Consider the following 14,000-nt stretch of genomic DNA (forward strand, 5'->3'; position numbering starts at 1 on the left):
AAGACAGAAAATGATACTGAAAGAGTGAGCTTCTTGGCTCAAGTAGACACATGAGACTATGTGGGCAGCTCCTGTCTGGAGACGAGATGAGAAGGCAGAGGGGGACAGGAGCTGGCTCAATGGACACGTGGAATACAGGGTGGAAAGGAGGAGTGTGCTGTCTCATTAGGGGGAGAGCAGCTAGGAGTACATAGCAAGGTGTGTCTAAGTTTTTGTATGAGAAACTGTCTTGATTTGTAAACTTTCACTTACAGCACAATAAATGAAAAAGTTCTGTGGGAACAGAGCTAATAAATATTTGATTGAGCTGAACCGGAATATTAAGTAGCATTTTGACATGCAGATAAGCTGAGGAAAGATGATAAATAAAGCTGTGGAAATGTGGTCATGGGGTTAAAAGCACATTTTCAGAGAACAGGGAATAATCTAGATTTGGAGAGCTGTCGGGTGAATTAGCATGAAGATCACAGTGAGAAGACTTAATGGAATCTGGACATATTCTCTGGAGTCTTAGAGAAAGAACTAGAAACATTGATGGGAAGTCATGGGGATACAGATTTCAGCTTATGGAAAGCATCAGACCTGTTTGAAAATGAACTGGCCTGCTTCCCAAGACAATGTATCATCACTGGAGTCATTCCAAGAGACTAAATGGCTGTCCGTCTGTTTTACAAGAACATCAAAGAAGGAATTTTCACACAGAAAACGGTTAGCTTACCAGCCATCCAACCCCATTGCCATCAAGCCAATTCTGACTCATAGCGACCCTACAAGATTAAATTGAAGACTATTAAAATTTCCTTCCACCCCCAAGATTCTATGAGTTCATGATCTAAAACAAGAGTCAGCAAACTACAACCGACAGACCAAATGTAGCTCACCTCTCTTTTTATGAGTAAAGTTTTACTGGAACACGGCCACTCTCATTCACAGAGTTTATGGCTTCTTTTGGGTCTCAACAGCAGAGTTGAGTAGTTGCAATGGACTGCTTGGCCCTTTACAGAAAAAGTCTGTCAACCTGTGATCTAAAGCACTGACCGTTCGGAAGCAGGCGGCCAGGCCTTTCCTCTGAGGCACTTCTGGGTGAATTCAAACCATCAACCTTTCAGTTAGTAGTCAAGTGCTTAACCATTTGCACCACCCAGGGGTTCTCGATCTAAAATATAGGCAGGGCTTACTGCTTTAGAAAACCTAAAACAAACTATAATAAATATTTGTTTTAAACATTTCTCCTATGCGGCATTTCAGATAATGCCCAGAGAGGTTAGGGTAGGTTATGGCGCAGTAATAAGTGACCTCGATATCTCAGTGATTTACAACAACAAACGTTTATTTTCCACTCATGCAACTTGTCCACTCTAAGCTCCAGCACGTCCACGGAGCCGTCTCTACTCTGGGACCCAAGCTGACGGAGCAGCCTTGATCTGAAACACTGCCGGTCATTCCAGAAAAAGAAGGTACGGTGAAGCGCAAACTGGCTTTTGAAGCTTTTTTCCCACAGTGATAGACATCATTTCTGCTCACGTTTTCTCGGCTAAACACGGCCAAGCCCGACTTAAACACGTGGGAAAGCCAATTTTGGTAAACAAAAACATAATCTACCATATACTTTATGCAGAAACTTTCATAGAAATAACTTGTTTTCCTTATTTCTGTAACCTATCTTATCAGCAGAAACATGTCTACAAAATTTCTTTTGAGCCTAAGAGCAAAAAAAATTTAAATGTTCTAGTGTAACTTCTTGTTTCCCAAAACAAATATTAAATCTCATAGTTATTCAAAGGTTATTCCCTATTCAACTAAAATCATGCTCAGCATAAGAAATTTGGAAAATAAATAGATGAAAATACCTGATCTTCTATCTAGATGCTGAAAAAAGAAAATAAGCAGAACATCTCTTTCCACATTAACTGGCCCCCTTTCCACCCCAAAGAAGAGAGCATTTACAATCTGCTAGATTTAAAGCAACAGAGCCCTGGTGGCACAGTGCTTAAGAACTCGGCTGCTAACCAGTTTGAATCCAGAAGCCACTCCCTGGAAACCCTGTGGAGCAGTTCTACGCTTTCCTATGGGGTCACTATGAGTCAGAATCAACTCGACAGCAGTGGTGTTTTTTCAAACATGCCAGGCACGGTACTAGGCACGAGGGAATACAACAATGAACAAGACTCAAGTTCCTGCTCCATGGTACTTATATTGCAGTGGGGAGACAGAAAATAAAAAGTCAGATAAATAATATCAGTTCAGGTGAAAATAAATGCTATGAAGAAAAAAGAAATCTTGGCGGGCATGGTACACTTATTTTAGATAAAGGTGGTCAGGGAAAGTCTCTTTGAGGAGTTAACATCAGAGCAGAGATCTGAATAATGAAAACCTAAGGAAGCCTGTGGAAACAGAACATTTAAGCCTCTGAGGTATTATCTCTGACCTATGTTTGACAAGGGATTATTACATAAAAAAGGGGTTTCCTGACCCCCAAGAACTTAATATGTAAACAAGACCTTAATATATAAATAAAACCTGTTGCTGTCGAGTCGATTCCGACTCATAGCAACCGTACAGAACAGAGGAGAACTGTCCCATGGGTTTTCCAAGGCTGTAATATTTACAGAAGCAGACTGCCACATCTTTCTCCCGCAGAGTGGTTGGTAGGTTCGAACCACTGACCTTTTGGCTAGCACCGAGCACTTTAACTACTGCACCACGAGGGCTCCTTAATATATAAATAAGATCTGAAAATACAAGACAAAACTCAGGGGCTGAAATAAATGTTTCCAGCAATAATGCTATGATGTTTAAACTGGCAAAACGATACCCACTGCCACTGAGCTGATACCTACTCATGGCGACTCTATAGGACGGTGTGGAAATGCCCCACAGAGTTTCCAAGGAGCAGCTGGTGGATTTGAACTCCCAACCTTTTTGGTTAGCAGCCAAGTTCTTAACCACTGTTATTAAATACTATGCACTGGCTTAGGGAAGGAGGCAAACCTAATTTGATCTGAGTCTTAATGGAATCACCTAGCCAGCAGGAAAACAACAGATAAACAAGGGGAGGGGAACAGAGACCTTAAGGATAAGTGAGCTGATCCATGGGGGAAAAAAAAAAAAAACATTCACAGCCATTCCCTTCAAAAAATAAACTAAAATGATCACAAGAGGAAGCAGTCGCCAAGGGACTGAGGAGGAAATCTCAGGAGTAAAATCAGACAGCCAATCAACAAGGGTGACTGACTCTGCAGGTCAGGAAAAGCTAAAATCTAAGCTGGCTGGGTGGAAGTCCCAAAAGAGCTGCTTCAGGCCACTGAAATCAAGAAAAACTCATGAAATAGGGGCACTGAGCACCTCCAGAAGAACGTGTGTGGGTAGGCCTAGAAGGGGGAAGGTCACAGTTGAAATTCTGTATAAAAGGCAAATGAGGCCTCCCAGATCTTGTCCCCCACTGACAGAAAAGACCACCCTGCCCCTTCCAGATACTAGACTCAATGACAGCAGGCACTGCTTTATTTGTTTATTTTTGGGGTGGGGGAGGTGGGTAGGGAGCAGAGATAAAAAAGGAGCAGGGAGATTAAATGAAATTCTCTTTCCTAAGCTGTGAGAATTCTGACCCTCTCCTTTCCCTGAGCAACCACAACGCTGGCAGCTAGGAAACAGGACCAGCCCCGCCCCGCCCCCCACAAGGACCTCTGGACAATAACAATTGGAGACTCACAAATGAAATGGTCCTACAGTGAAGCCCACAGTTTACAGCACCACCCATGATCAGTGAGCTTCCAGTCAGCTTTTTGAGCAAGAAGACTATTATTTTTCATTTTAAATCCCATCACTTTTCAAATTATATACTTAAAAATTAAAATAAAAGACAATGGCAGTTGCAGAGGGAAGGAAAAAAAGTGAAGGAGTTGTTTCTAAGCAGAGGTTTTTATTTTTATATAAAAAGGATCATTTTTATACACACAAATAAATTGCTAAAAACAGAATTTTAGAACAAATCATTCTCACTCCTAATCAAAGTACACAGTAAAATAGTAAAAAGTACTCAACCAGTATAGCCGTTAACATAGATGGCAACACCACTAAAAATCGTGGACGAGTCTCCTTCCTTCTGGACAGTGGCATCTGATCGAAACTGCTCCTCCAGTTTCCGGACCTTTGCAGCCATATACCCACCCTGGAATTAAAGAAAAGGTAAACAAATTTCAGAAGTTATACTTTTCTTCCTTTTTTTTTTTAATTGTGCTATATATAGAACCAAAACCAAACCCACTGCTACTGAGTCAATTCCGACTCACTGCGACCCTACAGGACAGGGCAGAACTGCCCCATAGGGTTCCCAAGGCTGTTAATCTTTAGGGAAGCAGACTGTCACATCTTTCTCCTCTGGAGCAGCTAGTGGGTTCCAACTGCTGAGCTCTCGGTGAGCAGCCAAGTGCTTAACCACTGTACCACCAGGGCTCCTTGAGGTAAGTACACGTGTAACAAAACATCTGCCATTCGAACATTTTTACACGTACAATCAGTGACATGAATTACATTCGTCATGTTGTGCGACCATCGCCACTATCCACTTCCAGATTTTTTCATCACCCTTGACAGAAGCTCAGCGCTCCCTAACCAGTGCCCTTTTTTAAAAAAAATAAGTTTATGCCTGGGAGGAGGCTTACTCTGTGCTTCTGACCAAGGTGCAATAATGACATCCTAAACATGAACCACAGGGCAACAAAGCACGCAGGTCAAGAAAGACTTCCCTCTGTCAACTGAGTTTTTAACAGCTTTATCACATTTTTATGATGATAGAAGTTACTTTTAAAGAGAAAAAAGGTAGGTCAAGAATAATAAATTACTGCCACAAAATACTGTCGTTCATACCTACATAGTAATCTAGCAAAAGCTACACCAAAGCTTAAACCAATTAGAAATTTGACGAGCAGTCAATAAAGCATATTTTAGACTGGCTTCCACTATCTTCTGTATACGGAGAGCTTAAAATTAATCACTTCAGGGAAAATGCAGCGACTGGACACAAGAGTGCAGCCTCCGCACGTGTGGCACACAGGGTCAGACGCAACCCGTGGGTCAGGAGTTCCGTTCTCGACCTACTCAGTCCATGTAATAGTACTAGGTCTCACCAGATAACATCAGCCTCAATAAGAATGTAAAAACATGAGTGTTTTCGGTAAAGACCTTTACAAATCTATGAATTCAGCTATACTTCTCCTGAAACTTGTCACATTAAACTTGATTGCTATGAGTTATGGTCTTTAGAAAATTTTTTTTCAGAAAATATTGGAAAGAATAGAAGAAAATTAAAATTGGCTATGATCCCATTCATTATTACTATTTTGGGATGTTATTGTCAAAGTTTATTTCTATGCTTCCAACCACAGAGGTTTTCCAAATTAAGATTATGTATAATATTCCTTTAAAACATATCCTTCAGTCAAGACATCTTCCCAGGTTAAGAAATATAAAGCTAAAGATTGACTGCACAGTGACCCAATGCACAGATAATTAATTTCACCAATCACCTGCTATTACTAATGTCGTTCCCTGTTTTTCACTATTATTAGCAACACTGCAATAAAACTATGGTTCAATATGTTTTTCCTCAGGATAAAATTCTTTAAAGTTTGAGGTTAAAGAGTACAAACATTTTAAGGTTTTTCAATACATTAACCTCCATAAAGTTTTAACAATTTACACTTGTGAAAACGCAAATAGTTAATGTCCAAAGCCCTTTAAAACTCAGAAAGTGCCTTAAACCATACTATAAAATAAGAATGAAAAATATCTAGAAAGTTCAACACAATTAATTTTATTCTTTTAAAACACACCCATTTTTGCCAGCCATCATTTTCAGCTCGTTTCCTCCATCCACCTCGCCTCATGGTGGAGCTTCTGTATGTGGGAGAGGAAAAAAAAAAGTCAATTTTATAACAATGTACTTTTAATTGGTATTTTAATATCATGAAAAATAACGAGAAATTAAATGTTTGATTCATGAAAGTTAGAATTAACAACACTGAGTAAATTTTTTTCCAAAGTATACAATTTTCTTGCTTTACAAGTGGAATTTGTTCCAAAAAACACCTTCCTAGGAAAAATTATGTTTAAATCGTAATACTTTAAATGTCGATAGGGAAAATTTCTATGCATTCTTTTTTATTATTATTCTTGTACTTTAGATGAAGGTTTACACAGCAAATTAGTTTCTCACTAAACAATTAATACACACAGTTTTTGTGACATTGGTTGCCAACCCCATAACACAGCAACAATTTCCCCTTCTTGACCTTGTTTTCTATGCATTCTTGAACATCAAAGCTAACATTTACTTACATAAACCACCAACAAATCCCACTAACGTGGCCAGGCTTACTTGTTAACATTAGTATAACAGAACCTAACATTTTCCTTCATGAACTACACCGTGATATGACTCTTAAGCTCTGTCTTGGCTATTACACACTGGATCTTAAGTGTACACTCACAGGGTAGTTCATCTATAGTGCAAAAAGCCTCAAAAAAAGTCAATTAAAATGGCGTATCATAGGAAACATGGCACAGAAAGACTATCACTTATATAAGCTAGCACATCTGTTATTCTTTCTTAAGGAAACACTTGGCCAACTATACTAGAAAGTCACCAAGATGACCGTGATGCTTAATTTTACATGTCAACTTATACAGACTATGGTGTCCAGTTGTCTGGTCAAACACTAGCCTAGATGTTGCCATGAAGGTATTCTGTAGGTGTGAGTAACATTCACAAACATTTGACTCCAAGTAAAGGAGATTACTCTTGATAATGTACACGGGCCTTATCCAAACAGTTGAAGGCTTTAAGAGCAAAAACTGAGGTTTCCCAGAGAGAAGGAATTCTGCCTCCAGATTTTAACACACAAATCTTGGCGGAGTTCCCAATCCACCACCTGACCTATGGATTTTGGGCTTGCCAGGCCCACAATTACATGAGCCAATTCCTTAAAATAAATTTCTCTTTCTCTCTCCACACACACACGCATGCACGTACACACACACACACAAACATCTATTGGTCCTTTTCTCTGGAGAACACCGACTAACACAATGACCAAACGATGGGTTAAGTTTCAGATGGCTGAGTGGCCAGCATGGTATAAAATGACTCATAAGCCAAAGCAGGTTCTAAATAAAACTCCTTTTAAATTCTTTTAACCCAAATGGCTACATCTTGGGATATGGCTGCATTATCCTTCCCAAATTTATCATGACCCCCACTTAGATATTCTTCTTCTATAACTATATAGATTAACAGCAGATGGCTGCCAAGTCAAATAAGCTCTGATATGGTTTATGAAAATCTTCTATTGAATGACACCTTAAAACATGACCCTTTTAGCCACACACACACATCACATTTTCTTTCAAATATTTTTATTTTTGGTATGCTATGGGATTTTAGTTTCTATTTATAGGCACTTAGAGTAACTACGGATTTTTACTGTCTACTCTTTCAGGGGGCATAGTGGATAAGTGCTACGGCTGCTAACCAAAGGGTCAGCGGTTCGAATCTGCCAGGCACTCCTTGGAAACTCTATGGGGCAGTTCTACTCTGTCGTATAGGGTCGCTATGAGTTGGCATCGACTTGACGGCACTGGGTTTGGTTTTTTTGTTTTACTCTTTCAGGGAGCCAATGATGCCTGGGAAGTGTAGAATGACAGCATGTTCTGAGTGCAGTCCAGTGGAGAGACAAAGACGACAGCGATGTTTTAGGGGCGTGTGCAAAGAGCTCTGAGAAGAAGGGGCAAAGTGATGAACTCTGGTTAGGCACTGCAGACACTGGAGGAGAGAAGAGGTTGTATATCTGATAAAGGTAGGGCCACAGCTGTCCAATGTGCTCATTACCAAGCCCCAGAAATACTGTATTTTACTGTTAAATGTTTCTTCTCTTTCCAATAGGCTCACCTTGTCCAGTCCCTCAAGGCATCTTTGTTTACACTGATGAAATCTGGGAAATGTGTTAACAAACAGTTCTTGACTTTATATAAATTCTGAACGTATACACCTGCTCTTACAAGTGAAGTCATTGGGAGTTCTGGCTATTATACTCTAAGACTGTATACTTATAATACATACAGCTATTAATCTACTAAATGAAGGTAAATGAAAGGATAAAATGTTTTTTAAGTTTCATTCATTTTTTCCACTCATTTAATTAAAAGCCCCATTTATTTAAGATCTATTGGGCTGATATGAAAAATTCTTATCTATGGTTTAATGACTGAAGACAAATATGAAAGCAAAGTTGTATTAAATACCGAAAAAAAAGGTACTAAAAGCCTCCGCCCGTTCCAAAATAATAAAGCTAACCCAGGCAAATGTTTAAAGCTTTGAAAAGCAAAGGGAAAGAATGAAGGACTGAAAATTGTAATTTCATCATTTCCACTAACTTGACCCATGTACAGCAAACTCTGATTGATCCAGAATTCAAATAATTAGAAGACCCAAAAAAAGAGAAACATACTTCATTTTATACATTCCAAATGGTACTTTTAGGAAAATCCCCTGACCAATAGTAAACTAGGCAATTTGAACTAGCCCTCCTGCTGAGAAAGAAGAAAGCTGGACAAAACTTTATTGCCTCCAGGCACAGAAAGCCTAGCAAACAGTGAAAAATTACTGGGCCAAGATTCAGAGATGACAATAATCAGCCACCTCAACCTCCCTCCCCAACTGGAATAGGTTTCCCCCACCCACCCCCTGAAGGCATTTGGCAATGCTACAAGAGTGGCTGAGAGACGTCTGGACAGTGATCCTGACAAACAGAGTGCTAAGCGGAACAGGTCAGAGTCAAAGGTCCTCCAAGAAGGTGAATTTCCACACTTGGGATCAGACCCCTAGGAGTACGAGTAAACTACAAGTAGACATCGCAGAAACTGGATGTTGTCTTAGATTACGTCAATCCCTGAAAGTAGACTAAGGTGATTCTGGACTGCTAGCCCCCAGCTGCCTGGCAGAAGGAAATGGAAATCCTCTCTGTAGGGGAGATAACAACATCCTAAACTTCAGAGTATTTCTATAAACGATCTGTTAATACAATGCCAGGCGCACAAATCAAACGACCAGCACACAAACAGATAACACCGCATGAGTGAAAACCAACAAAAACAACACAGGAAACAGACCCACAGAGACTTCAGATTACTAAAGTGACCGCAGACTTTACAATAACCGTGCTTACTATGTTCAAGAAGACAAGTTTCAGAATTCCGGAAGAGAACTGGAAAATATAAAAAATAACTAAACAGTAACTCTAGAACTGTAAAGTAAAATAATACGATTTAAGAACTTAATAATAAGAGCAAATTAGGAGGAGTTGGAAATAAGTCAAAAAAATACCCAGATGAAGCAGAGAGGAAAGAAAAGATGGAGAATGTGGGATGGATGGATGTTAAGAGACACAGAACAGTTGAGAAGGTCTAACTTAAATCTGGAAGAAAAAGTAAGTTATATTTGAAGAAATAATGGCTGGAAATGTTCTAAAACTGATTAAAGATATCAAGCTACAAATCCAAGAAACCCAGTGAGCCCCAAGCAGGAAAAAATAAAAATTTACACCTAGACATACAGTAGTAAAACTACGGAAAACAAAAGACAGAAAAATCTTAGAAGCATGGGCGAGGATGACAGATCCCATTCAAAACACTCCAAGGGGTTGTCTTTTCAGCAGAAACAACCTATTAATAAAATAATTGTTAACCTAGAATTCTAACTCAGAGAAAATCTCAGTCAAGAAAGATGAAACACAGGCATTTTCAGGCAAACAGAAACAGGTCCCTGCTTCCAGTAAACTTGTGCTGAAGGACATCCTTACGGATAGAAGTATCGACGCGGAATTCTCCCAGATGAAAAGAGTAGCTGGATAAATAAACATTCAACACTAACTAAATAAATACAATAATAATAACGATCAACTTGTTACTGTTTGTAGCATAAGTAAACACATAGCATGTTGTTGTTGCTGTTGGGTGCCACTGAGTCAACCTGGACTCATTCAAACCCCAGGTGACACAGCAGAACTGCCCATAGGGGGTTCTACGCTGTAATCGTCACCGGAGCAGGCTGCCAGGGCTTTTCTTTCAAGAAGTCACTGGGTGTGTTCCAATCGCCTACCTTTCAGTCAGCAGCCGAGCACTTAACCGTTGTGCCACCAGGGCTTCTTAAAGATACAGCGGAAGTGAATCAAAAGCTCTACGTATAGGGAATACAGAATGGTACGGCCACTTTGGAAGACAGTGTGGAAGTTTCTTACAAAGCTAAGACAGGCTTACCGTAAGAGCCAGCCAGCAATCACGCTCCTATAAAACTCAGGCCCACACAAAAGCCTGCACGCAGATGTTTACAGCAGCTTTATTCGAAACTGCCAAAAATTAGAAACCACCAGGGTTCCTTCAATAGGTCGGTGGATAAACAAACTCTGGTGCACCTGTTGTGGTTGTTGGCAGCTGCCGTCGAGCCAGCCTGACTCACGGTAACCCCATGCACACCACAAGGAAACACTGCCCAATCCTCCATTATCCCATGATCAGCTGGGAGTGGGATCACTGTGATCTACAGGGTTTTCACTGGCTGATTTTAGGAAGCAGATCACCAGGCCTTTCTTCCCAGTCCATCTTCGTTTGGAAGCACCGCTAAAACCTGTTCAGCATCACAGCAACAAGCAAGCCTGCACCGACAGACGGGATAGCTGCGCATGAAGCGCACTGGATGGGAGTCAAACCTGGGTCTCCCGCATGGACCACTGAACGACCAGTGCCTCATCCTGACACACCCATACAGTGGAATGCTATTCAGCAATTAAAAAAAAAAAAGAGCTATCAAGTCACAGACACGTTGCTGTTGTGTGCCATTGAGTCAATGCTGACTCACAGCAACCCTAAAGGACAGAGAAGAACTGAAGAACCTTAAGTGTATATCACTGAGTGAAGGAAGCCAGTCTGAGAAAGCTACATACTGTATAACACCAACTATATGACATTCTGGAAAAGATAAAACCATACAGACAGTAAAGTCGGTGGTTGCCAGGAGTTGAGAGAGAGAAGAGGCTGGGGTGAACAGGTGGAGCACAGGGGACTTTAGGGAAATGAAGCTACTCCCTATCATACTGTCATGGTGGACACATGACATGATGTCAAAATCCCTAGAACTGTACAACACGAAGAGTGAACCCTAATGTAAACTATGGATTTGAGTTAATAATAAATGTGTATCAGTATTAGGTCAGCAATTGTAACATATGTCTCACACCAAATAAAAAAAGCCAGATGTTAATAATAGGGGAGAGTGTGGTGAGGGAGAGGGTGTATGTGGGAACTCTAAATCCTACTTAATTTTTTGGTAAACCTAAATAAAACTGCTGTACAATATAAACTCTATTAACAACAACAAAAAGACTAAGAATAAAAGACTGGAGTAAGACTGGGCTTTTCTAGTTCAAGCTCTGCCATTAACGGGCTTCACTGGTCTCTGGTCAACCTCGGTCTCTCTGCATCTCAACTACTACAAGAGGTCTGGGTAGCAGACAACTATAGTTCCCTTTGGTGCTCCACACAAAAATCCACCGCTGATTCCAACTCATGGCAACCCCATGTGTTACAGAGTGAACTGCTCCACAGAGCTTTCTTGGCTTTCATCTTTATGGAAACATGTTGCCGGAACCTTCTTCTGCGGGGCCATTGGATGGGCTCAAACCACCAGCCTTCAGGTTAGTAGTCGAGACTAAACCATCTGTGTTACCCAGGGACTTTCACACTAAAGAACTATTTTCAGGAACTAAATATATAAAATTAAAACTATATCCATATACTTCAGAAATATACTTAATCTTTAAAAGTTTGATTATTTAACGATATTGATGCTCTACATTTGCAGGTTTAGGAGCCCTGGTGGCACAGCGGTTAAGTGTCTGGCTGCTAACCAAAATGTCAGCAGTTCAAATCCACCAGTCACTCCTTGGAAACCCTATGGGGCAGCTCTACTCTCTCCTGTAGAGTCACTATGAGTCAGAATCAACTCAATGGCAACTGGTTTGATTTGGTTTATAGTTCTCAACACAGATCCTGAAGTTAAAAGGGGCACTACAGAGATTCTTAAATTTCATAACCTGGGAAGTACAGCCTTCTTCCAGACCCATCTCACACACTTTTGACTTTGAAGGAACTCTCAACAAGCTACTTAAAAAAAAAAAAAACTCAAACATCTCAGCAAACGGTATTATGACCTTGTAACAACAATGTTGTTGTTGTTGTCAGGTGCCATCAAGGCAGTTTCGACTCATAGCAACCCGGTGTACAAGAGAACAAACACTGCCCAGTCCTGCACCATCCTCACAAGCGTTGTTATGCTTGAGCCCACTGCTGCAGCCACTGTGTCAGTCCATCTCGTTCCTCTTTTTTGCTGACCCTCTTATTTAAGCGTTGTTATGCTTGAGCCCACTGCTGCAGCCACTGTGTCAGTCCATCTCGTTCCTCTTTTTTGCTGACCCTCTTATTTACCAAGCATGATGTCCTTCTCCAGGGACTGATCCCTCCTGACAACGTGTCCAAAGTATGTGAGACAAAGACTCCCCATCCTCGCTACTAAGGAGCATTCTAGCTGGACTTCTTCCAAGACAGCTTGTAATTAACAATACAAAAGCACTACTGGTTCCAGTCTTCTACTCTTTAACATGTGCTCTTTCAGGTATCTAAACTAAGCCAACAATTTACATTCTAAGAGTAAGGCTGTATTTAACATATTTAAGGCATTTCTCAAAATATTAAAATCCAAGTTCAAGACATTTAAACGAGATTATTCCTGACCTAACAGAACCTCCTCCCCTTCGTCAGCCTTTTTTTTAAACCTGGTTTCTTCACTTTCAGTGTACTGAAACATTTCCTGTCACCAATTTTTTCTCCTGCAATGGAAACAATTCCATCTATTAGATGAGATACCACCTTGATCAACACACAATAAACATACAACTCAAAGAACTTTAATCCATCAAGTAAAAGCTCAAAAAAAGAAAAAAAAATTTCTTTCAAATGATGATCACTAGAATACGATGAAGGGGTGTTCTAAGAGAATCAAAAATATTTTCCCTTGGAATTACAGATTTCCACAGAAGGGAAGGGAAAGAAATGGAAACAACATTTTAATAAAGTACAGAGAACTGCCTTCTCTAGCTTTCCAGAGTGTAGGGAAATTGTTCTCCAAACGCCCTTCCTCGTTTTTCCTGACTTCCTTTACAGCTGAAATCATGACAACAGATGATCTAACCATCTGACAGTTCAGAAGATTTTCACTCCGAGAACCCTCCGTACCCTCAGAGCGTTCTTCCCAACACTGATACTATAAATCCCTACTTTAACTCCTTGGCAAAGTCAAATTCCATGCTTAAAAAGTGCACTGTGCGTCTGCTCCATTTGGCCCTTGGCTACACAGAAATCAATTTATCTATTTTCTTTGCCTGACCTTAGTGCAAATGTTATTCTCCCACTAGTTATCCCTCACTCAAGTGTGTTCACTCCATGGTAACAGAAGGAACAGTCTTTTTTTGACCTAGTAGCAAATACAGCTCTCTTTACTGGCTCTTATATTTCTGGGTGAATTAAAAAAAAATAACAGGTGGAAACTACAAACTCTTAATAAGTCTACACAGTAGAGAGACAATTATGATTTGGCAAAAGAAGAATAATGAATTATATTCTATATTTAGAAAAATATTCAGCATATTCTTTTAAATGATTTCAAGCAATATGCTGAACAATGACATTTTAGAATTTGGAAATGGAATTCAAGAGGAAAAAAGAGAGAGGTAATCAGACAGGTCTTTCATCCCTCTCCATGACATCCTTTTCTCCTGGTTGTTTTCCTTCCTCAGACAGTTCCTACTCAATTTCCTCTTCTTCTGCTTCTTTAATTACATTGTTCCACAGGATACCATCTCCATACTCTTCTATCCCCACATTACATGTTC

General features: G+C 40.2%; 1 protein-coding gene across 6 annotated transcripts in view; it reads right to left on the reverse strand.

Moving 5' to 3' along the window:
• Positions 1-14,000, reverse strand: part of REV1 (REV1 DNA directed polymerase) — a 114,907-nt gene that overhangs the window by 87,082 nt on the left and 13,825 nt on the right. For all 6 annotated transcript variants that reach the window (XM_064268463.1, XM_064268462.1, XM_064268460.1 and 3 more), the window contains 2 exons: positions 5,835-5,898; positions 4,045-4,171 (listed from right to left, as the gene is read on the reverse strand). In XM_064268463.1, the coding sequence (XP_064124533.1) occupies positions 4,045-4,171; positions 5,835-5,888 (181 nt within the window). In that variant the 5' untranslated portion in view covers positions 5,889-5,898. Of the gene's footprint in view, positions 1-4,044; positions 4,172-5,834; positions 5,899-14,000 lie in introns of those variants that run through there.

Source organism: Loxodonta africana, chromosome 15 (assembly GCF_030014295.1).
Source record: "Loxodonta africana isolate mLoxAfr1 chromosome 15, mLoxAfr1.hap2, whole genome shotgun sequence".
NCBI lineage: Eukaryota > Metazoa > Chordata > Mammalia > Proboscidea > Elephantidae > Loxodonta > Loxodonta africana.